Source organism: Amblyomma maculatum, chromosome 2 (assembly GCF_055883805.1).
Source record: "Amblyomma maculatum isolate TAMU_Amacu chromosome 2, ASM5588380v1, whole genome shotgun sequence".
NCBI lineage: Eukaryota > Metazoa > Arthropoda > Arachnida > Ixodida > Ixodidae > Amblyomma > Amblyomma maculatum.
Window position 1 is genome coordinate 98,612,660 of NC_139345.1, and position 25,511 is coordinate 98,638,170.

At 47.8% G+C, this 25,511-nt stretch overlaps 1 protein-coding gene across 4 annotated transcripts in view; it reads left to right on the forward strand.

Moving 5' to 3' along the window:
* The window catches only part of PIP4K (phosphatidylinositol 5-phosphate 4-kinase), an 88,914-nt gene that overhangs the window by 47,796 nt on the left and 15,607 nt on the right, over nucleotides 1-25,511 (forward strand). For all 4 annotated transcript variants that reach the window (XM_084594809.1, XM_084594811.1, XM_084594810.1 and 1 more), the window contains exons 2-5: nucleotides 20,666-20,763; nucleotides 22,063-22,159; nucleotides 22,495-22,647; nucleotides 23,292-23,438. In XM_084594809.1, the coding sequence (XP_084450935.1) occupies nucleotides 20,666-20,763; nucleotides 22,063-22,159; nucleotides 22,495-22,647; nucleotides 23,292-23,438 (495 nt within the window). The remainder of the gene's footprint in view (nucleotides 1-20,665; nucleotides 20,764-22,062; nucleotides 22,160-22,494; nucleotides 22,648-23,291; nucleotides 23,439-25,511) is intronic.

Consider the following 25,511-nt stretch of genomic DNA (forward strand, 5'->3'; position numbering starts at 1 on the left):
TCTCAAAAGTTCAGGCCGATGGACGTGCGCAACTGGACATTAGGAATGCGCTGTGGCTGCGTAGGAGGGTGCGCCAAGTTTGCCGCGTAGCGCGTCCGTCCTCCTGCTACGAATGGATCGACATCGTCTGCCATTTAAGGCCTCTTATCGGACGAGGTCTGATGCATTAGTTAATGGCAGTAATAATAAAATAATAGTACTAGTAAATAATTGGTTCAAATGACTATGTAGTGTATAGGCGCGTAAACTAGCCCGTGAAATCGCAGTCTGTTGCCCGAACTCGATGCCAAGCGACTCAGCGAGCACGCAGACGTACCACAAATGAAATAACATATATGGCGCGTACAGATGTGTCCGTGTATGTGAAAAGAGGCGAAGTTCGGTCATTCAGATATACTGATTACTCAATAACTGTGTGTGTGTTGGGCACTGCGTTACCTTTTTCATTATCCGCTCGGCAGGTCGTCATCATCATCAGCCGGACCATACCCACTGCAGGGCGAAGGCCTCTCCCATATTCCTCCAATTAACCCGGTCCTGTGCTAGCTGCATCCACTGGACCCCTGCGAACTTCTTAACCTCATTCGCCCTCCTAACTTTCTACCGCCCCCTGCTACGCTTTCCTTCCGTTGGAATCCAGTTTGTTACCCTAAGCGACCACCGGTTGTCCTCTCTACGCATTACATGACCTGCCCATGCCCATTTCTTCTTGATTTCCACATAAAATGTCATTAAACCAAGGCATTTCCCTGACCCGGCCACTCTGCGCGCTTTCTATCTCTTAACGTTACACGTACCATTTTCCGTTCCATAGGCCTTTTGCGTTGTCTTAAACTTAAGGAACACTTTTCGTTAGGCTCCACGTTCTGCGCTCCGGTTCTGCGCTTGTTGGGTCGGGTTCATGTAAACCCGGTAGGGTCGAGTCCACTCAACTCCCCAACTCAACCCTCCGCTGTCAGGTCCATGTAAACAGGGCTAAGGAGAAGGTTTGGTTTGGTTTGTGGGGTTTAACGTCCCAAAGCGACTCAGGCTATGAGATGCCATGTCTTTACTTTCAAGCCAAACCTAAGCGTATCCAGGCAGATTGCTCTAGATTTCTCTCGCGTAACTCCAGGTTTAACCACTAGCTGAACCGCAGGTCATTTTTTTCACCGTGGATTGCAACTAGCCCAAACTACCGTGCTTTTGCAATGTAATTCTTGATGATGTTTGCCACCGACCAAGTATCTAACCGTGAAAAAAAGACTAAAGCCATGTCATGTCCACTGTGAAGATTCCATGACGACTAGCATTCTTGCACAGTGCAGAAGCGCCACAGTGTGCATCCCTGTCACATGATACAAGCAGTCCGTTAATTTCGTCCATGCTTACGAAGTCCGATGTGCCGCTTGCTTTGCGCAGGCGCAGTAGCGCGCGCAGCGCCGATCACACTCGCCGTTTTCCTTTTTGCGTGACGTGCTACGTGACCCTGTCTTATATGCGTAGCAAATATCAGAAATAGTTCGGTCTTTTTTCCGATGAGCTTAGTCCGTTCTATCCCGGGCAGGATTTTAAAAGAAAGAAAATGGGATAGAGGCAGGGGCGGATTTATCTCCTGTCCCCCTCTCCCCTTTGCTTTCTTATGGGAAATTTTATTTTGGAAAACCGTGCAGAGACCCCCTCCCTTTTTATTGTTTTCTGTGAGGATCGTAGAAGAAATACATAGATCAAAAAGATGGGCTCGCTCCGTTCCCATTCTACCCTTTTAATTGACCTGGGGATCCGCCCCCGTGCCTGCACGCTTTCAAAGCACGCGCAGGCCTCCTGAATGGTATAAACAACGAAGTGCCGTTAGCAGGCGCTGAACAGTCTCCTGCAACAGTTTTTGAGCGCACACAGCGGAGTCACGTATGCACCAATGGGCGCAATTAAAACAATTAAAATTAGTCATTTTATTTAACTTGCCTCGAAAACAGAACACGCTTTATTATTAAAGCGAAAGTAGAAGCGGCGTCCGTGGCTTGTACCAGGTACCTGTGACCCGCTGTGTTGGTCAAAATAACGAACGGGATCAAACGAAACCTGACAAGCAAAACGAAAAAAAGAAAAGAAAATCTATCTTTCACGTTCCAGCCGTGGTTTTGAGCATGCTGTTGTGTAGATGCGCCAGCCGACTACAGGGGAGGAGGAGGAAGAGGAGGTGGGTTCTACCTTGCTTTGGTAGCAGCACGCCTGCTATCTCTTTCCGTGCTCTGCGTCCGTCCGAACGTGATGTGTTCCCTCCGCACAGAAAGGGAGTGGACCTCATCGAGATGCAGACGTGCCCGCGCCGCGGCCCCGCGCCCCGCTTTACGGACCGCGGTTCGCCGCGCTCGGTGAGAGCCATGGTTGGTTGCGTGCAGCGATAGGCGGCTGCAGGAACACGCGCACCTGTCTCAAGCGGTGTGTGCCACGACCACCGAGAAATATAGGTGGTTTTTTTTTTTATTAAACCTTGCTGAATCGATTGTGCAATCGGGGAACTGGGGATATCGCTAATATACGCAGCACTAAACGGAACCCTCTTCAAAACTTGCACCCCATACTTTGGAATGTTGGATCTGCCACACTGAAGAAATCGGACAGGTGTGCCCGCTCCCCTATAATCCCACAGGGCTGGGAAGTGAGTGCTAGAGACTACGGCCGATCGGACTTCAATGAAATTTTCTCCATGGGTCGTAGAGTTGCAGGAGAGTAGTTCGACGTTCTATATATCCCCACAACATATATCCCGTGTTCGCGTAATTTGATTAGCGCCATTAGCGTTGCCGGCGCGTATTTTTACACATTCCTGATTACCGCCTTCTCTTATCGTATCTTAAGTGGCTACGCTCTCTAGGATCGTGCGCCGTTTGTGTGCGGAATCCATTTTTTATTATTATTGCTGATTGCGATCACCCTGTTCGCGCGTTGTTCATGGTCACTGCACAAGTCCCGATCGGACTGAATTCTTTCTCGTGTTTTCAGTCTCACTTATCGTGCGGCTTCTCTTTCGACTGTGCGCGAGTGGGTGAGTGAGTGAGTCATCACAAGAAATGAGCTGGGGAGGAAATGTCACGCCCGCTTCTACTGCGTCGCAGTCCCCGAATGTATTACCTCCGACGCTTCGTGCTGCAGACAAACCTAGTATCCACGCCGCTGCATTGAATTCGAAATGAAGCGCTGCCTTAGTGCCCCAGCCCGCTGCTTTGTTTTTTTGTCACTGCTTCTCAACCTTTCTCCTTTTCGTTGTTCGCCCACGCACTCGGTGGCTCACGCGCGCCACACTTCCCGCCGGAAAGCCGCACTGTTCTGTCGCTCTCGTTTTCGTTTGCGTTCCTGGCTTCGCGGTGTCGCCTTGTATGCTGCATGCGCGGCGGCGGGGTCACCGTCGGCACGAAGAAGGGTTGGCTTCTCCACACTTCCATGCTACCTCACGCCCGCCTCAGGTCGTCGAACCGAGCTGGACCTCTTCTGTCCCTCTGCCGGAGGTTTCGAGTCTGTTGCAGCGAAGAGCTTAATTTTACGTTTACTTCGTAACCGTCTCACTATAGTTTTCAACTTTTGTTGTGATAGTGCAGATGTGGTTGGCATCGCTTTGCCAAGCCTGTGACGGTCACCGTGCCGCCAGCCCCCGGCCTAGTGCACTGGCGGCGACGAGAAACGCCGTCGACGCCGTCCAATGTGTTTCCATCTGTCGCCGCTAGGACTCCGCGCATGCGCAGAAAACTCGCGCAAAAGGCGGATTGTTAGCGCCGTTAGCGCACACCGTCCGCGTGCTGTGGGCGGCCGCGGTGCAGCTTCGTGCATGGCGTTACTGATGTTCGCCTGTCAGCCCCCGGCTCCGTGCACTGGCGGCGACGAGAAACGCCGTCGACGCCGTCCAATGTGTTTCATCGCTAGGACTTCGAGCATGCGCAGAAAACTCGCGCAAAAGGCTGATTGTTAGCGCACACCGTCCGCGTGCTATGGGCGGCCGCGGTGCAGCTTCGTGCATGGCGTTACTGATGTTCGCCTATGATTCTGCGGTGTCCACATTCGACGTGAATGTCTGTCTGTGGTCGGAAATCCGCCGCACACCTCGTCGCCGCGTGCTACCATTACCACCCCTATGCCGCCACCGCCTGCACAGCTGACCGGAGGGCAGCCGGGTAGGCGTACCGCACTCCATATATACCTGCGCATCGTACCCGTGCATGCGGCCGAGGCGGCCACCATTAGTCTTCGTAAAGGCGCCGCCTCCAACGACCGGCAGGCGGCCGCCCGCCGTCTCCCTCTCCTTTCCCTTCGCTGTTTCTTTTCTTACCTCGGTGTGCCGTTTAAATCGAGCTTCTCGTCTAGATTGAATTTCTATTCTTTTCCTGCCCCCTCCCCTCACCTTCCCGTTTGTTTTCTGCTTTTACACTAACCTTATATTGCCTCCTCTTTGTGCATCAGCTCCCACCCTTTTCTCTTTCTCTCTCGCCTCTTCTTGAGTGCTTCCGCCGACTGGTATTTCGTCTACGTCGAGCCGAGTCGGCTCGTCTTCATTTGTCGGCGCGGGGCGTTTCTTCGCCCTACTCACTTCCCGACCTACAATGTATTACTTTTTTTTTTTTTTTTGAGCGTTTAAACGTGTTTGTTTCTGTTCTTTTCTACCGTCCTCCGCTCCCCTCTCTTCGTCTACTCGCGTTCTAGGTAAGATACGATGGCGGCGTGTGCTGTCACACTATTGAACGTCGTCAGGTTATAACTGCCAGAAATAAAAATCGGTAAGAGCGCTTCGATGTAAGGGGCTCGTACGTATGTACGAATCGTACATGTACAAATCGTATATATGTAATCGAAAATTATATATATATTTATATATATATATATATATATATATATATATATATATATATATATATATATATATAGCAATGCCGCAATGCATTTGTTTTACTTCTTTCCTTTCTCCCTGCCTGGATGGCCACACGTGCACTGTCTGCAGCCTCTTTTCCCATCTACCCGCCGGGGTGGCGCAGGAGTTACGGCGCTCGACTACTGTTCCCAAGGACGCGGTATCGAATCCCGGTCCCGGCGGCCGCTTTTCCATGAAGGCGAAAAGCAAGGCGCCCGTGTGCTGTGCGATGTCAGTGCACGTTAAAGAACCCCAGGTGGTCGAAATTTCCGGAGTCCTCCACTACTGCGTCTCTCATAGCCTGAGTCGCTTTGGGACGGTAAACCCCACAAAACAAAACAATCTTTCCCCATCTCTCGGCCCCATTTCTTCGCCCACCAACGATACGCCTTTATTCGGACGGCCGTATAGCTGTGCACGCAACTATCTCTTGTAGTGTGTGGTGACATACGCACTCGCGCACTGACGTTGGTGACACGCGCACTTGGTCTGGAGGCGTCGTTCAGAAATCCCTTGATTAAGCAATCCAATCGGACGACTTTTCCGTGTCCGTAGGAGACGCCCATCTACATGGTCTTCATAACACGGGTGTGCGTTTCGATTTCCCGGTGTCATGTGTGTGTTTGAACGCGAACGGCAAATAGCTCGCTTACCCGGTCGGTGCTCTAGCTTCCGCACAATATATGCTTGCGAAAACCACTGAATTTTACGGGTTTCGTTAAGGTTTATATACTTGGCAGGGCGATGCGAAAAACTTGTACGTCGGCTGTGCTTGGAGCGCAGCCTTCTTTGTGAGCGTCTTTGCATGCCTTATACGAAGAGGCACCACTTTGGGCCGGGGCGCAGGTGTTCTCCCGCTGCCAGTAGCTCCCTCGGCCGGAAATTGAAGATATCCGCCGAGCAGTGGGCCAGCATATTGGAGCGTCTTGAAGCGCACCTGCAGCTTTCCTGCATATACAAACTGGCAACGAACTTCGAAGACAGTCTTCAGTTTCGCAATGAGCAGAGTACGTTCGTCTCCACCTTTCGCCTCAGTTTGCGAGACTGAGTTGGTGCGAGATAAGGCTCGCTACATTAGAGGTTACCTTAAAGCCACCTTGTGTTTTAGCGTCGCAGTTGGTGAGGAACGGCGGAGAAGTCACATGATGTGACCTTTCGCTGTCGCACCTATGTATATAGCGCGGGTATACACGGTGCACTTCACGTAAGCGGCGCAAAGGATTAGTGCGCGCTCGGCGAGGCGCAGCCGTATTAATGCGCTGGGAGCCGAGCTTGCCCGCTGCATGCAGTGAGTGTCCCGAGCTCTTCTCCCGGGGGTGGTCCATAGTAATTACGCCTGCAAATCGCCTGCGCGAGTGCGCACGGTCCGGTGGACAAATCTTGCGCTGATCGGATTACCCGCCGCGCGGACGGTGATGCACCACGCTGAGACATCGGCGTGATTTGTATTTGAAGCAATATGAAGGGGGAGGATCATATATATATATATATATATATATATATATATATATATATATATATATATATATATATATATATATATATATATATACAAAGAGAGAGCCTGGTCACACGCATTCATTTTTCCACTCGCTTAATCACTAACCAATTAATTAGCGCCTATTTCACGAATACTAATTAGCGCGTAGCCGTGGGAAAGACCACCCGATATATACAGATCTGCGCTTTAAACCAAGCCGTAGGACTGTGCCTTCGTGGGGGATACAAGGGCCTCTCCTGGAAGGTTGGATTCCCTCCCCTCTGACCCTCTATTAATTGCTGTCTCGTTACGTCACACAACCCGCCGCCGAGCGATAATTGCTGCCCGGCAGTGCCAGAGCCAAGCCCGCGATTTTTCGCCCACAACGCCTTGTATTTATTTCAGAACTGGCCACTTACCGCCATCGCCTAAAAGCAGTGTCGACGCAAATTCGTAACAAGACAGACCCCTTCGCAGAGTCGACATAGTTGGCCGTCGGCACGCCCTTCTTTGGTGCCGATGTAGAAAAATGCCCCTGCCATATTCTGTGTTTTTTTTTTTTTTTTCTTTTTTTTTTTTTTTTTTTTTTTTTTACAATGATTAGTGTTGAACTACTTCAAACCCGTACGCTGTCAAATGCGCTCGCCAGCTGCCGCATGCACGTCCCTTATTGCACCATGCGTGCCACAGAGAGCTGAGTGTGTAATCGACGCACGTGTGTGATTCATTCGGCGACCACGTTGCCGCGCGTGGGCCCGCCTCGTCAGCACTTCGGCGGGAGGCTGGCCAAGTGCGACTGTGTGTCGCCGCGCGTGCGCTTCGTGTATTCTCGCTGGTGGTTTCAAGGCCGCCCCGCTGGGAGGACGCGGGTGCGAAACACGAGTCGGGTGTGCGCACTCGCGTCACGCGCTGCTGTCGCGTCTTCGTCCGCGATGCCCGTGGTCCTAGGACGCTAGTTAGCGCCTTTTCGTCGCGAGTCTCTCCGCCCGCTCGCGCCTCGTTTCGGCACGTGCAACGTGCCGGCTGGAGGACGCGCTATTTCTGTTGCGTGCCTGCCTCCTTGCGGGTACTTGGGTTAAAAAGCTTTGGGCAAAACGGGGAGGGTTGTGGCGGTATGGTGATGTCTTGCTCGGAAGCCCTGGCGCTGCGGCAAAGTGAAAAGCGGAACTTGTGCGCCGGAGAACGTGTTGAGCAATGTCCCCGACGGTGATTGCCGTACGACTTCGGACGGAGGTTCGGACATGTGACGGAAATCCGTTTGTTCGACTTGCGGGCCGCGGACATCCGTCGGACTATCTTCTGTGGCTCCGAATCGCATCCCGCGCACGCCCGACGGACACCCCGAGGCGGACATTCGGACGTTTCCTGGAACTTGCTTGCGGAACCCCCTATTGGTGTAAAAATTTGCCTATAACATTTATGTAAACTCAGCAAGCATGTCATGGAAATTTCAGTCACATACTAGTGTTCGATGCCTTTGTCGTGAAAGATCGAGTCAAGCAGACAACGGAATATGCAACAGGTGTTTCCTGTTGTCTGTTTTACTTTCATTAACACAACAAACCACTGAACAACAGTGTGAAATTGAAATTTCCGTCCAAGAGGCACATATGCTAGCTGAGCTTTACACAAACGCACTGGCTCTGAAAACATGCAAAGTGCATAAGCATACCAGCATGGGTGGTTGTAAAAAGAGCATTTCCAATTGTTTTTAGGCTTTATTGTAAAAAAAAAAAAAAGTTGCATAAACAGTCTAGACTAAAAAAATATCCACGTTAAAACTGCATGCAACAATAGACAGTGGCATGGTAAAAAGCAGGTCAGCTGAAATACTAATCTACTTGAATAATTTTAAAAATATCCTGGGCAGTAATAGCTCTTCCCTAGAAGTGGAGGAGGAAAAGGTATTTATTGAAACCTATCTGGGAACTGGTGAGGAGATGATTGAGTCCTCCTCGGGCGACCCCCTCAGGCCTGGATGCCGGGAGCCGCTATTATCCTGGGTACTTGCTTGATCACCCGTTGCGGGTTTTGCAGGTCTACGCTGGACAAAGCAGGCTGGGCTCCTCCTGCAAAAGAAGGGAGAATGAAATTTAAATTATCTGTGCTGAACTTAGAATAAATCCGAGGGCAACTGCCAGATTCACTCGATTGCCTTTTCTAGATGGCACTGCACTTGTGCATCTTCATTCAGGAAGGTCATATAAATAACTGCAGCAAAATCCACGCAGAATACCAAAAGATGCACAGTTTGACCAGAACCTAGCATTCATTATTTTAATGTTTTTGTCTTTTTCAATGGCCAGGATGTGCGCATGCAGAGGAACTAAACATAAAGGATGCGGTATATTAACATAAAGCACAGTCACAGCATTGCAGTATTACGCAGTATTACGTTGGTGGCAGAAACCTGCATTTTTAAGTAGCTTAACAGCCAAATTTCTAGTCATTGCTCCAGCTATAAAAAATGTGATCAATAATAACATCATTTAAAATTGTCACCCTTTCATTCTGTAAACTACACAACGTTTTGCTGGTTTCCATGTACCCTTCCCGAAGACACTTTTGAGACATGTCTGGGGCATATCGACATCAACGTTATTTAGGCCAGCAGGAAAGCGTCTCCTTACAGCAGCTGTGAGGGTGTAACTTATGTTAGTGTAACTGATTAATATACAAGCCGCAACACCAGACTAAAGATATTTAACATGTGGCTAAAGCCCACATCCCCCCCCCCCCCCCCCCCACACACACACACAGAGAGAGAGGTGAAGTTTCACTATAAAGGAGAATACCAAGAGGTGATACGTGCCTATACTCATTTAATGTTCCCTGTACAGCAGTCTCTTGGACAGCAGGGCGATGAAATCGGTTGTTGGAAGGCGTTGACTGCTGTCGTGTTTGGCTCCTTAAACACACTTCGGCGTTGTTGTTGTTGTTTTTAATCGTTCGCTGCACATGTTTTGGCCGGCCGTTCCCTCGCCGTTTATCATACCCGTTCAGAAAGCGGCTCGTATCGCTTGGCCCATATTTGAAAGGACGCTTTCGCCGACAGGTAGTGGCGTGCGATCGGACCTTGAAACCTGGAAGTGACCGCCGCGCACCACGCCCCGACCACCGTCGCAGCGGTCCCGCTTGCGCGCTCCGCATCAGTCATCGCGTGCCACGAGCGTGTCGTCCCGAACTTGGGCGGTGGCGATTGAGGATGGAGCGGCAGAAGCCCCTGGATAAAACCTTGACCGAGTCCACCGTGGGGGACGGAGAGGTGGAAAGGAGAGAGGGGCGTTCTCTCATAGATCAAGCTTTCGGCCCCACCCCTTTACCGCATATCGTCCTCTCGGTTTTGTTTCGCTTCCCCGTTGTTCTGGCTCGCAGCTTTCCTACCATGCTTTCGTCACCCGTTTCTTCTTGCTGGGCTTCTCCCGTGGCTACGCTGGCCGAGCAAGCCGCTCCAGTGCCTGCAACTTCTCCGTCGCCCGGCGTTTCTTCATTTCTTTTGCTTGTTTTGATGTTGTTTCTTATACTCCTGGCTCATTTTGCGCAGTTTTTAAACTACGATGGAGCTAGGCCGACGTGCGCACGACAGGGAGCTGATATATGGGACAGCGACGGGGGACTTCGCGCTGGCATCTCCCCTGGCGTCCTGCCAGCGAATCGAGCGATTTTATTTTTTTATTTTATTTCGCTCTTGATGTATACGCCGCGGAAGGAGAGCTCTCCGGATGCCCGGGACACTTTGCGCGCTATTCGGGACAACAGCTCGCTTCGGCTCGATAAAATATTGCGCTCCCCATTCTTCGTCCTGCGCCTGCCCTCTCCTTCGTATCCCGCTGTGTGTCTGCATCGCTGGCTTATTGCGTTGCGACAGCCGTTGAGTGTACTTGCTACTCGCTCAAACAGCTGGTAACTTGACCGTGTATGATAGGCGTTGCCCTTGCTGGGGTCGCTGTCTGAAACGCGTGGAAGTCTCCGAGGCCTTACCCAAGGACCGGAGGCAGCCCGATCCGAGGACGGAGTTGCTGGCCAACTTGTGGATGCTTCCACGCGAGGGAAGTCGATAAACGGAGAGAGCCTGCGCTGCATTACGGCGCGCGAATGTTCGTACTTTTATCAAGATAGAATCTCTCAGTGCTTTTTTTTTTTTTTTTTTTTTTCATTTTTAGCCTGGCCACAGACGAGCTTGGTGTGAACTTTCAACGGGCGGAATGTACCACTACGAAATTTTTGACTTCCAGTTCCTGACCCAGTTTCTTTGTTCCTTTTTGAGTCAGGGGAAACGAAGGAGGGGGGGGGGGGGTAGAGTGAGCTCTTCTTTGGTCTCTTCTTTCCATAAACCGGTACGGAACGCAGAGAGGCGTGCAGACTGATCCCCACATGCTGGTGAAAATACCTGCTCAGTACTCTAAGACGTTCGTTTGCGATAAAATAAAATTCGAAGTGACGTTTGCCCTCATGCGACAGCCGTGTGACGCGTGCCGAAAGTAACCGTATGTTGCTTGGCTTTGCATTGCGCGGAACCTCTTTGCGCTTGTGGCCAAAGTTACCTGGTTCTAGTAACCCCGCCGGGGTGGCGTAGTGGTTACGGCGCTCGACTACTGGCACGGGCAGAGGCATATTATTTTATTCTCTTTTATGGTTGCCTCACCATATTATATGTTCCGAAGGATGCGGGATCGCGCTTTTCGATGGAGGCGATAAGCAAGGCTCCCACGTGTTGTGCGATGTCAGTGCACGTTAAGGAACCCCAGGTGGTCGAAATTTCCGGAGTCCTCCACTACGGCGTCTCACATAGCCTGAGTTGCTTTGGGACGTTAAACCCCACAAACCTTCTGTAATTCATTACCATTCTGTAGAAGCGCGCATATGTCGCCTGAACGTGTGCCAAGTTGGCTGCTCCGAGCCCGTGAGCGATGGGCAGCCGTTTTCAGTACATCTTCCTCCCCTTACAGTGTTACGCCATTACGCGCTCCGTCGCAGTGACTTCCAGGACCCCCAGAGTACACCCACGGGCATGCCTGTTGACCCATGACACCTTCCAGCGTGTTCTTAGAAGTCTCTAGAGGCTGATAATTGGTCGAATTGTGGCAGCGCCATTCTGTAGCTCCGAGCTTCGCGCGCACATTTATAGCGGGACGGTCGGTGTGTCATCCGACCGCGCTGTTGGCCCTGGCCAACGTTGGACGGTTGACGTGGGGAGCGTGCGCGCTTACCGTGACGGCACAGTTGGTGGCGGCCGCGGAAATTCCGTCCGTGCATGTGCGCGTGCGTCGAGGTCCCTCCCTGCGTCAGAGGAAACCATGCACCTGGCGGCCCCACTGTGTCGCACGGGTTGGGGAAAAGTGCGCTTTTCGTCAAAGCGCACGCTTGTTTGTCCCCCTCGGTGTCTCCCGTATTCGCCGCACGGCATACCAGCACTATAGCATTTGCCGTAGTTACCGCGTTTTACCGCACGGCAGTGCCAAAAGTTATTTGTATCTGTGCTGGCAGTGTTGTTCGTTTTTTTTTTTCTTTTTTCTTTTTTTGAAGAGCAATATGCGCAGTGAAAGCCCGTGGAAGGTTGCCGTTGCGCGCTTCATTCCACACTCCGAGCGCGCGCGCGCAGTCGAGTGAGGAAAACGGAATAGCGGAGCGTCACAAATAGCGCGCTTTTTCGCGCAACGTCCACTTGCTTGCTCCTTTTCTCCAAATACGAGACAGCGGTTCATTGAGAGCTGCGCGTCTCCTGCTGGATGAGTTATTGCAGAAATGCGCTTGGTTGATATGCCGCACGTTCGGACTCTCAAAACCACTTCAGCGCGTCGAAAATGGCGCGGGCAAAAAAAAAATCGCATAAATTTGGAAGAGCCGTTAGAACTGCACTGGCGAACACAGTGGCATTTACGACGCATGCGCAGTGGCTGCACGTCCGTAGCTCCGTGGACTGAAACTAAGGAGAGGCGATGACGTCACTGTCTCTCTGTCATGCGTTCGCTGTAGCTGAGTGCAGCCTCATCTCTCCGCACTTGTTTATCGATCGTGGAATGCTCCCAGGCAGCTTCAGTCTGGTTTCAAGCTAGGCCCTCGCGTCCTCCACAGACGACGCCGGTGCAGATTAAAGAACTGTTTGTTATAATCGCCGCACGGTGGGAGATAATGTGGATCGACGCGGCGAGTCCTGAACATCTTCTGGTTGACGTCAAACGAACGGTTATATGCGTCTCTGTTCCTCATTAATTAAAACGAGCGGGCACGACAAGCGACGCATGGGGGATTTCGCTTTCAGCTGGAGACACATCCTTTCGTTCCATTTTCGATCGTCCGACTTTGGGTTTCACTTTTTTTTTTTTTTTTCATCTGCAGTGTTCGTATATATGATCACTTCAAAGATGCGCATAAGCCTTTATTTTTCTCCGATAAAAGGATGCCCCACCGTTTGTACAGCTTGTTGAAGCAGCTGCCTGCGATTCCTCATCGAAGGGGTGGTGTCTGTGTTTATTCTGCATAGTTTTTTTGTTTTTTTTCTCTGCCACAGTCATGTTATTTTTCGTTCGACGCCGTCGGTATCATTTTTACCGTTACTTCTTGCTACTTATGGCGTCGCGGTTGCTCCATGAGCTGTGTTTTACCAAAGTTGCAGGTGCGAAAAAAAAAAAAAAAAAAAAAAAAACCGGACGCGCTCCGCGTGGAATTTGTGATAAGTTCCCGTTGCCGCAACGACCGAGTGAGCGGCTGGCTACCGGTGAGAATTGGGAAACGAGACATGCTGGAATGGCAAAGCCGCGTCTAAAACTTCGGAAAACGGTGCGTTCGTTTGGCTCGAGAAAACCGCCTGTTGTGCGGACATCGTCTGTCTATACGGGTTTTCTTTTCCTGCTCTGTTTCTGTTTTCGTGCACCGAGCACGTGCGCGGTAACGGTTGCGCCAATTCGTATGCGCTTACGTGTACGTGTATTACTTATTTTATGGCGAAAACCTTTCTAAGGCTCGTGGAACGAAATCCCGTGCGCGAGATGTGCCATATTCCGCGAGATGCGTTCTTGCCTAGCGTTCCTGCCATCTGCAATCCCACACTTAAACGCGCGCCAAGGAACGCCACGCGACAGCAGTGATGGTGCACCGTCCAAACTCACTCCAGCAGGATTGTGTGTGACAGATACTATTGAATTTTATACAGACGGCTCAAAAACTAAATACTATGTTGGTAGTGCAATAGTATAAGGCAAAACAGAGAAAATAATGCGACTGCCTCAAAGTGCATCAATAGCGTAGCATCCAATGCTACGCTATTGGATGCTACGCTATTGGATGCTACGCTATTGGATGCTACGCTATGGGATGCTACGCTATTGGAAAAAATATTGGATGAGAACATCAAAAACAGCATCATTTACACAGCTACTTTAAGCGTCATCACTGCAATAAATTCCAGAAATGCTGTTGAACCACGGATCGGAAACATACATAACATTGTCAAGATCACACCACAAAAACATACATAAAGTTTTGCTGGGTGCCCAGTCACGTAGGGATCCGGGGTAATGAAAGAGCAGACGCATGTGCTGCACGTGCGAAGAATGTGGAAATAAAACAAATCAACATACCACACAGAGATTGCATGAAGCTAGTGCGTAACAAATTAAGAACGAATTGGCAAGCTACATGGGACGAGTGCTGATGGTCTCTTTTTCATTCTTTGCATCCCCTTGAGGTTGGATGACTTTGCTTGTTCGTCAGGGGGTCATTTCGTTTTCGCCTCGATGTTATTGTCCTCGCTCGTATCTTTTTATTTATCGGCGTTTAGTCGGGGAATGCCCGGTAAGTTCCGCGTGTTCCTGCGCTCTCTGTGTCCCGCTATTCATCGCCCTTGCGTTGTTACCTCAGTCGTGCTTCCAATTAGCGTTCACGCGCTAATGGATGGTGACGTAAGTCCCCGTTCAAGGCTGTCTCCGTTAGCATTCAGCGCGACAAATTGCCCTCGTGTGTGTTTTATGTGTGTGTGTGTATATATATATATATATACACAGCCGTGTTAAATACAGCAAGTGTCCTAGATGATGTAATAAAAGGGCAGAGGCACGCGTAGCCACTGGATATAGGCGCACCTCAGGGCAAACGCCATCAGCTGCGTGAGGATAAAAGAAAAAGCGCATTCAGAGCGCATGCGCGCCGGAGTGGTGTTCGGTGACTTGTCAGCAGCATGTACTACACTGGCTCCCTTGACGTATTTGCCGCAAATAGATCTCAATGCACTCCGCAAGCGGTGTGTTTGCTTTCGCCTTAAGCTCTTGCAAGTGACGTTTATGCGCCTGGACATTTCTTTCCTGTGTACCCTTTGGCAGTCCTGAAAGAAGCACAAACTGAAAGAAGGCGGCGCGCTCGAATGAAGTTCTCGTGTGCTCGAACCCACGCTGCCCTCTCGCGCTAGCCTGTCGGCCCGGCCGTTACGCGGAAAAGTCGTTCATTCGGTGCCTTCCGGCCCTCCTCCCCTTCATTTAATTTCCTCCTTTCCTGACTCGTGTCACTCTCTGTGCCCCCCCCCCCCCCCCCCCCTTCCCGCTGCAACTTATTCTTCTTTTCTTTTTTTTTTTTTTTCATTCCCAGCTTGTACGCGCCTGCGTCGTTTTGACGCACACCGAACAGGTTGCTGACGCCCAGTTCCCATAAAAAGAACGGAGGAGCAAGGAAAGGGGTCGCGTCGCGAAGGTCGGGCTCTCGTCCATCGGCAGTGTTTACGAATGTCTTTTCTCGCCATGTTTCGCGACGACGTGTATGGGCACGGTTTACGATCGCAATTTCTCCGCATAAACCGCGCAGCTGTTAGCGGGAAGCCTTTGGCGTCGCTGCCCATCATCTCCTGCAGGCACCGAAGTTTTCTGTGCCGCTTCTCTTGGCGACGGTATATGCTTTCCGGCGCGGCCATGGAGTTGCGGCGCTCGCCGGTTGGCCGATCAATTGACGATAGTTTTTTGGAGGGAGAGTAATTCGGAGCAGTGCTGAACTGGGGTGGTGTAATATTATAATTTCTTGGCTTTGTTCTGTTTATCACTCGAGGGGAAAGAGAGGGGGGGGGGGGGGAGCTGTTGCGTATTACCCACGAAAAGTACGAGAGGAAAACTACGCTGAAGCCAATTTTATTTGCAATAAAGTCCAAGAAATACATCGTTCAGATCAGAACACCACCCAAGCAACTGCCCCCTCCCCTACAGAGGGACCCCTGTCAGTGAAGAGGAGAGGGGAGGAGGCGGGGGGGGGGGGGGGGGGGGGGGAATCCGGAATCTTTGCCACTTCTGGTAGGCTGAGTGGCGCTTTTGACCCACTGCTGAGCTCTTTGAAAAATGGACCATTTCTATGCCATTTGCCATCTTAGATGCGCATTTTCGTTCCACAAAAATATTTTCATGGCGAGTAGAGGTATCAACATCGGAGACGAAAATTGGCAAAAGCAGGTAATGCCAAGCGATGTATTCGAAACGCGTCGGGAGCTTTATCGCGTTCATCGTTCTTTCCTCGATGTATAGCGCGCTTGGATGGCGGATTGCCCATGCTTAGCGCGCTATTCCGCAAGGTCCTTGGGTGCTCGCGGCGTCGAGCGCCTTTTCGAAGTTCTCAAGCGGCCGTCGCCTGTTGATGGCTGCGATGGAAACAAGGGGTTTCCCTAGGAAATGCAACATGGGGAGTTTTGATTTTCTGAAAGGGGGAAGAGGGGGGGGGGGTCATATAGGGTAGAAGGAAAGCGGTAGCCATCAGTGCAAAAGGAAAAAAAATCGGTAAGGATTAAGGGGGTGCCTACGAAAACAAATAAAAAGATATATATATTTTTTTAGACGGGGGTGGGGGAGGGGGTACACCTCCTAGAGGGCGTGCATGGAAATCACGGATGGACACCAGTTTGCGCACATGGTGTCCCTCACGGGTGGCTCATTCAATTGCGTTTCTGGTGCACTGCGGCCCTCTTCGCGCCGGTTCGCATTGTTCGTTCCTGGTCTGCGTGCCAATCGTTCGTCGGCGTGTCACGTGGCGCCTTTTAAACCATAAGGAGCGCGCACTTTATTGGCGGCATGCATGTAATCGGCTGCAATCCGTTGGCTGGTTTTCATCTTGCTTTCGTGCTTTGCCATCTTCAACTAACTGACCCAGTTATTGTCTGCTACGTATTGATTGGCAGTTTTCTACAGACGATTGCTGCCTGGCCGTATAGCTAACAACTAAGGTAGCCACCATAAAGTAAAGTTGCTAATGAAGTTTTCTGTCTGTGTCTAGCGAGCTGTGCGTGGCTGTTCGAGAGAAAACATGGCACCGCCAAAGTTCGCATTCGGTAACTGCGTATAGTTTCGGAATTTCTGTATCTGTGGTTTCGTGTTCAAAAATTGCTAAGTCCCCTTGAAACGATACTGCTTTCAGACCCGGAAGCAGTTACTTGGTCAACGCTGATTTGGGCGCCTGGCTTGCCACCCTTGGCGTATGCGGAATGAACCGCGCTATTAAAAAATTACGAGGGTCTTTAGCGACTAAAGTAGTGAAAGGCGAAAGCATTGTCTACACAACGTCTAAAAACGTCTAAGTTTAGATCATTAATTAGGCATTAACTACTATCTTTAATTAGTCTAACTACTCTCATTAATTAGACATTAACTACTCATTAGTTTAATTGATTAGTAATTGATCATTGATTGGCATGTGGCCATATAAGGCTGGCGTTCGCGCATTCTGTGGTGGTGCTCTGTGATTGGTCGATGCCTCCATGACGTCATCCCGTCTCGACCAATCAGAGCTGCCGCATAAGCGGGACACATTTTGTCGACGACAACGATGAGGCAATAAAGGCTTTCGCCTTAAAATGCGTTTGCACAAATGCACGAAAGGCGCACCGCATCAACTTGCACGCCGGTCACATGCGATGGGGCGCCGTGTCGCTTTAATGATAGCATTACTCGGCGTCACTTACGAGCGTTGAAACGCGCTGCCCCAAACATTGCACTGTTGCGGTTAGACTGTGGACTCTCGAGCTGTTCCGTAACGTGCACAATGCACACTTTTGGCTCGTGTCACGTGCGCGTGCCTTGAAACGTGGCAGCGTAAAGAGCGAATACAAATGACGCGCAGGATACCAGCACACAGTTTATGTCATATGTGCTCATTTCTTTCATGTCTTCGTCCTTTATCCTGGTGCTAAAGTTCATACCCACTTTTTTTAATTACCAGGAACTTTCCATTCGATGCGATGTATGCTTTATTTAATAAGGGAAGTTTGCGGGGGAATTAATTGCGGCGGCTAAAGATAGGACGCGACAACGCGCTGCATGCATATTCCTATACAAACGCAGCTGCTATCGCCTCGTCAAGACGTGGCATAAATGTTCATGGTTTGCACAGACGTTTAATGCCGCACGTTTTTATACAGGTGTCATAGCCGCCGCGTTCGGTAATAGAGAACGCGGAGAAAAGCTTGCGTATTCCCAGTCTTGCAGCAGAGCCACTCCGGCGGAGACCCGACAGCACCGACAGCGGGGGTGGAGTTGAGCCCCTGTAACCGGCTTTACATGAACCCGACGCAACGAGCGGTGATTACGGCGGCGCCTCGCGTCGAGACGAAGAACTAGCAGATGATACCCAATTCCGTTATTTTATTTTTCAAGCGCTATTTCAACGCATCCCTCGCGTTTTCCATACTGTTCTTCTCTCCCACTGTCCCCCGACTCAATTCAACCGCGCGTTTACATTGAAGCTACATTGCAGGTCAGCTTCTGTTTGTGTAGCATTCATACTGATAGTTCAGGTGTTCACGCGTGCAAACGAATGAATGCGTAGGTTCGTTTTACTCTTCAAGAAAGGGCGATGCACGCCGCAGGAGTGGAATTGCTTGTCAACAGCTTTTGCAAATGATGCATTATTCTTATCGTATACAAATATTTTGGTGTTGCATCGTCAGCGAAAAGAACGAAGCGATGAATTATTCCCTTTGAGAAAGCTGGCAATACTGCATTTCCGCCGTAGAAAGGTATACGGCTGCCGGTGGTGGCTTGCTTGCACGTGAAAGTTGCGCTGCAGCACGCTTCCCCATTCGCCACAGGGCGCGTCGTGTGGCCGATGGCAACGGTCCAACATCGAACGGTCGTTTCTTGCGGGGCCAGCAATAAACATGCTTGAGCGCTCCTCGTCGTGCGCGCAGGCGCACCACAAACGAGTAATAAACCATGCGTTGCACAAAGGAAGACCTTTACCTTGTCTTGCACTGGTGATCTTTTTTTTTTTTTCTGCATTTTCTACGTTTCGCTCCTGCATATTCCCACAGGAACTCCCGGCATTTCCGCCTCTAACTGGCCCTTGCACGCTACTTTAACCACGCAAGGGTTCTTTCACTGTCACGGCTGAAGTATGGGAGGAGGAAAGGACCTTAGAATATTTCTGTAGGATGGAGCATCGCAATGCCCAGGCAAAAAATAGAAAACACTAAATCCAGTTGGATTCTGAAATTGGAAATTAAAATATAATGTGAAATGGCGTATAGGAAAGGAAAGCTGTTAATATCTTATTTACAAAAATCCGACGTGCAGATCTCACTCAGTCATTGGCTTCCAATACCGATACAATAAGAGTGCCCAATTTTACCTGCCATTGGAATGGCAGAACCAACTGCAACCAAATCCAATTCGATATTCCAGTTGGACCTCCCAGCCTGTGAGACAATAAATTTAAACTAAGCGGACTGCCTGGGTGGACGTAGGAGACCAATTGGTCTACCCAACTGGATTCACAAGTTCAAATGGAAGACCTCTTTAGTCCAGTTGATTTCGTTTGAATTCATTTGGAGTGTCCAATCATATCCATTATTCTTTTTTTACTGGGTGCACTTGTGCGAGTTAACTTGTTTAGGGCACTCTACTGCTGATCTTGAGGACAGGGATTGGATCCCGGCCGCACGGGTCTCATTACAATGCAGGTGAAGTGAAGGATACCTTTGTAGTGCGAGATGTCATGTGATCTCGTGACATAACACAGCCCACTGACCAATTATCACATGCCAGAAGCGTGACCGATTTTTCGCTCACAACGGCGACAGTGTTACCGCACATACCGATTTTTCTGAAAAACGAGGCCTTTAACACTATCGCAACACTGCTCATCTTAATGTAAAGGTGAATAAGGGGTAAAGTTAAGGGTTGGCTAATACTCGAACTTTCGAATACTAATCAAAAATATTACTATTCGATTCCTATATTATTCTAAAAACTAAATAAATGTTCGAAACTACCGAATGAACTGAAATTTTTCGAATTCACCGCAGTTTCACTGCACTGTGCGCTTCACCGCATTGCTTGACCGCGCGGGCTCTGCAGTGAAGCATCCTGAAAACTCAACGGGGCTGTTTTAGGGCCTTCCCGATAGTGTGCGCAAAGTGAGAAGCACTTGATAAAACCAGGAAAAACTTCGTTCTCACTTCGTTTTCGTCTCAAATGCAAACGACCGTCGTGCAGGGTGTCCATCTGTTAAAACTGGGATGCAAACGGTATTTGGCAAGTTTTTCAGGCCCATTCGATAATTCAAGCTTTGGGTTAATTTGGAAGCTTTTTTGTGGTCCCTTGAAGGCGGAATTAACGAGAGTTCACTGTATTCAGCAACGATATGACAGCTTCGCCTCTTCTTATGCAGGTCCTACCTGCACAAAAAGCTTGTATATGAAATCCTGTATAAAATTTATGCCGGATTTTTAGTAGGGTGTTACTATCTGTGCAATTCTAGTTTCATTTTATTTGGAAATACCACATGTAACCTGAAATAAACAAGATGAACTAAATTTGCTGTTTCTAAATTAATTTTTTTTTTCTAATCAGATATTCAATATCGAAGGCATTTTTTCCTTATATTCGTATTCGGAAATTTTAATATTTGCACACCGCTATTTAAATTTATTAAGCCTTCTGGTGTCAAAACTCTTCTGAAACCATCTGGAATAGTTCCTGCTGTACATCTTTAGCTGTTAACATAGCAAACTCAGCCTTTTGACTACTACTGTTTCGAATGGTAGCATTTGAATCAATGGCTGAAATATAAGTTTTGTCGAGAAGTGAAAGGTCCTAAACATACATTTTTCACTTAATTTGTGCGGTTTTTCAAAAGCACTCAGCATAGGCTTATAGTATATGTGATTATTATGGTATTAAATTTCTTTTATGATGGCTCTTGAAAATAATCAACTTTTCTCTGTAACATTTGAAATGCTCTGTCTGAGAAGGAACTGGCTTTAATTTTTTGCTGTCAACAGAGAGCCGTTTCTTCAGTTGCATTTTCATTGCTAACAGCTTTCCTCTCTCGCTCTCTTTTTGCAGATTAATGGCCTCACCCACGTCAATGTCCCTGTTATGCTCATGCCAGACGATTTCAAGGCTTTCACCAAAATCAAAGTGGATAACCACCACTTCAATAAGTAAGTTTTGGGGATAAAAGGTGGTCACCTAACTCACAGCTACTGCCATTTTATGGTGCTATGGTTGCGGACAAGTTTTTTTGGCTATGGAGCCAAGGCTACAGGGGCGGAGCTTTCGTCATGGTGTTACTACACCATGTAGTTCTGGTATATCTGGCCTCAGATACGGTTTTGGCATCAGTTCCGCCTTTGCTTGAAATAATGGCTTCCGAGCCTCCAACGACGCAGAAACGTCTTTCTTTAGACTACTTAAGGCCTAAGCGACATATATTTGCGGTTAATGAGTATCACGCGCTGCGTACGTTGCCGAAAGAAGCGCATTGCGAATGCGCACAGAAACGGACGCTTCGGGAGGCAGATGGCGCAGCCATTCCGCTTGCACGGTGTCGTGTACTGATTTTAAAATGCACTACACTAATGTTGTACTGGCCTATCTTATAGTACAATCTTGATGTAATGACAAGATAGGCATTTCACTAATGATATAATATTACAGAGAATGACTCACATAATTTATCAAGGGACTATATCCTGCTGTGCAGTGAGCTGATGTGTTTTGGCTCTGTAGCTTTTTCTGCATAGTCACAAAAACTTGTCTGGGAGTAGAGCATTGTTAGGCCTGTTGGATCAATAGCACAAGCGGCCAAGGTATGGTTGAAGAAAATATACACTTGCCGAAGAATGACAAAATGCTTTAAAGCATAATGAAAAAAAAAAAAAAAAAACAAAGAAAAACTTTAAGCCATCCTAAAATGCTTTAAATATGTTTTAAAATATTTCTTTTATTCTTTGGCAAGTGTATGTTTTCTTCAATCTCCATGCTTCCCCCTCGCCAGACAGCATTCTGTCGAACTATTGGCGGGGTGTCAGGCTTGGTTAGTGTGAAGAGAACACAATGCTTTGTTCGATAGCTGTTGCAAATTGCGCGCTGGGCTGCCATCGGCAATGCTGGCCATTCCAAGACAAAAAGCTATGACTGTCAGCTCTGCAAGGGGCTTACTTGTTGAAGATCCTCAGTGTCGTTGAATCAGTGTCTGTGCTTCGTTGAAGATGCTTTGAATAATTGTGTAAGAGGAATTTTGGGATGGATTGTGGCAACTGTGTGGTTTGTGCCCCCCTGACCCCCCTCAACTCTTTTAACTCATTATGATGCCCAGGTCATGCAGTTCACGTTATGCGGATACATCTTGTTGCTGGAATGCTGAATTGTTGGCGTGGTGCTGGCATGCTTAGAGAGACATAAATGTGGTGTCAAGCTTTCACATGCTGGAATCTGGTCTGTATTCTTGCTTTGTCTAGAGAGAACATGCCAAGCCATTTCAAGGTCAAAGAGTATTGCCCTTTGGTGTTCCGAAACCTGAGGGAAAGGTTTGGGATCGACGATGTCGACTATATGGTGAGTCGTGACTCCCTGTTCCCCTTGTTGTATTTTTTGACATTGTCTATGTTTGGAGAGAGGGTCACTGCTTCACTCTCATTTTCTTTGTTTTCTGACAAAAGCAATATTTTTGTTTCTTCTTAAATGTATATTTACTTAGTTCAAAGAAGAGAGAGGAGGAGTAGGTGGCAAACAGTGACCGATTTCTCAAAGAGGAACCATTTGTACTAAAGACTCTTCATGTTTGGTGTTTGTTGGTTTGGGCGGTGACATTTCAGTTTTTAGTTATATATAGACAAGGACTTTTATGGAGATTTTGTGATCAAAGTTGTTTCTAACCCATTTCATTCCAGAACTCTCTGACGAAGTCACAGCCCATAGCGGTGGAGTCAACAGGGCGCAGTGGTTCCAAGTTCTACCAGTCATATGATCGCCTTTTCATCATCAAAACTCTGATTAGTGAGGAAGTGGAGCAGATGCACGTTCTCCTGAAGGAGTACCACCCTGTAAGCTTGGAGCTCTTTTACGGTGCACAAACCTTTTTCACTGTGTCCTTGTCAATGCAATGGCAGATGGAAGGATGCCCAGGAATATTACTAGAATAGTGCCATAGAATTAGAAATCTAGAATAGAAATGTTTTGCTACAGTAGCATCCTGTTTTGCCCGGTTATTGAGTTTGTTATATTATTTTAAGACTAATTCTGCTATATGTACAACACAGAGAACTAGCTTTTCTTAGAGGCGTCTGAATATTTTAGTTTATGGCAATTATGCATGGGTATTGCTAATCATTCAAGATATGTAACTCAGATAGGATCTTGCTGGCCAGAAATGACTGAGCAGTAGGCTGAAAAAGAACTGAACAAGGGCTACAGCTTGCAAACCGAGCCAACATTTCGGCAAGGAGACTTGTTCTAAACTTTGGCTCGGTTTGTGAACTGAAGCTCCTTCAACCGTTTTTCAGTTCCCTTTCATACTGTGTAGTCATCTTCCTCCTCTTATTCTACCCTGGATCCTAAGTCTGGGTTTCAGTAACTGTTTGCTCAAGCGCAATGGCTGCTGTTTACTTATTGCACACTTGGAAAACGAACGCGTTGAGAAGGTGGCCAACGGAGAAATGGGCTAAGTAGATTTGTCACAAACTTGCAGTATGTAGTGGAAAGGCATGGGAAGACCCTGCTTCCCCAGTACCTGGCAATGTACAGACTCACCGTTGAAGGAGCGGAGACCTACCTTGTTGTGATCCGCAACATCTTCAGCAGCCACTTGAACGTCCATGTCAAGTATGATCTGAAGGTACAGCCATTACCTGCTTACTCTCCTTGTTATTGCCCTGTGCAGTTCAGTGTGGTTTGCATCTCTGTCAGCTAGCCCTTCAATACACTACGCGCACAGTTCTGCACAAAGCAGTCTCGCAGCTTTCTATGAAGGTTTTCTGAGAAGGTGCTGTACCTAGCTGCGATTTCTTTCTTTGAAATCAATTTTGCATCCTTCACGTCATAAATGAGATGTTTTATTTTTAAATTCGTGTGGCGGACGCAGCAAATAACACTTCTCAAAGCTGTTGCACATTGTCTGCCACTTTCGTGCAGGAATATTTTCCCGCGAATGGTATAAATTTTTTTGCACTTTCAAGCGTAATGCGAACCTTCAAAATAGATATACTGTGAAAATAATTGCGGTATATAGCATGTTATTTAGAAGAATGTAGGCATTTTGATTTTGCTATTTTCGTCAATTATAACACTTTGCACGGATTTTAGCCCATTGAAGAAGTTCATCGTTGGCATTTTGCACTTGAAAATAAATAGTTTGAAAATAGTCTCTTTTAAGGTCTGAATACGCCAGTATTTACGCAGAAGGATATTTAATTTTGATGGAAACAGAAATATGGCATGTCAAAAAGTTAAGTGAATGATACAAAGGTTATTTCAGCTTGATGCACCTAAAGGCAGTGTTCTTTTGATTCTATGATCAGTTTTTGCGGAATAGAAGCGTCAAAGTAAAACTTGAACATTCCTTAGGATCACCATTAGAATTATGCTAAAAGAAGGCTTTGAGCATGGGAAGAACACCACTATGTGGTAGGCAAGCTTCTGTATGAGCATAAAAATGACTCTGCACAGAATTTATTTCCCCTTTCAGTGTCAGCTTGTTCTTGAATGTGTCATCTCATGCTAGTAGCAAGCATTGGGAAAGAAATACTGTCTGCTTCTTTGTCATGACTGATATTATTAGTTCGAAAATTTCCATGTCGACTTGCTGCTTTGAAATGACACCTTTTGGTTAGACAAATAAGTATCACAATAAATTTAGGCAGATTCTTCAGCCTGTTCGTTCAGTTTGTTCAGGGTGGTTAGGCTTAGCCTTGGATGCTGCATTTTATTCAGCATTTGCCCCCTGTCATTTCCTAGCCATAGAAGAAACTCCGCGTGACTTAGCTGTGTTCAGGAACAGCGCGGAGTGGTGCTTTATGTGCTTTATAAGAATGTCTGTGTGTGCACCCATATTTTGCACCTTTATTGAGAACAGTGACTATCCCTTAGTTTAGTATGATGTGTTTACTGCCTACTAAGCCTCTTTTCCCATTGCACACCCTGAAACAATTGCATCAAAACAGGGTTTTGAAGTCTATAAACTTCATGTTTAACACTATTGCTGGATTCAGGTGAGGCTAAAAAATTGTCCATTTTTTTTGTTTTGTTTTTGGAGTACAGGATATTTTTTTTTTTCTTAAGTATGAGAGCAGCTTTAAGCATTTATGCTATTTCAGCAAAGACTTTCTTTTAGTGTCTATTGTGTTATGTAGCCTACACTACGATTGTTTTAGGGCCTATTGTGTACTGTAGCCTACACTACGAGTCCACACAGATGTTCATGAAATTGCTAATGCACAAGATTTGCTTTTGGTCAGCGATTGAGATAGTGGACATTAGCTGTTTTTTTTTGTTATTGTTGTTTTTGTTCGCTTTGGAACATTATAGGGGTTGGAGTTTTTGGTTCCTGTTCTCTGAAAAATTTGATGGAATTTATTTATTGTTTTTTAGAATGCAATATTATTATATATATTTTTTGCATCAGTGAATATTATACCTGATGAAGAAAACGTTTCTCTACAATGAGATATAGTATTTCTGCAGTTTCACAAGTCACATAGAGTTTAAGATTCGTTCTTAGTGCGGGCAGTTGGTGCAACAGTAAGTAAGGCAGATAGGGTCATATTTAGGGCTGTGCTTTCGGGAGTCAGTGTGAGAAAAAAGTGGGTTGGACTATCGGGCCATGATACAAAAGTATGAGTTTTATTCCTCAAAAATCAGTTGTGCACAAAAATAAGTATGAAGAAGCTAAACACGCGAAAGCAGAAAATAA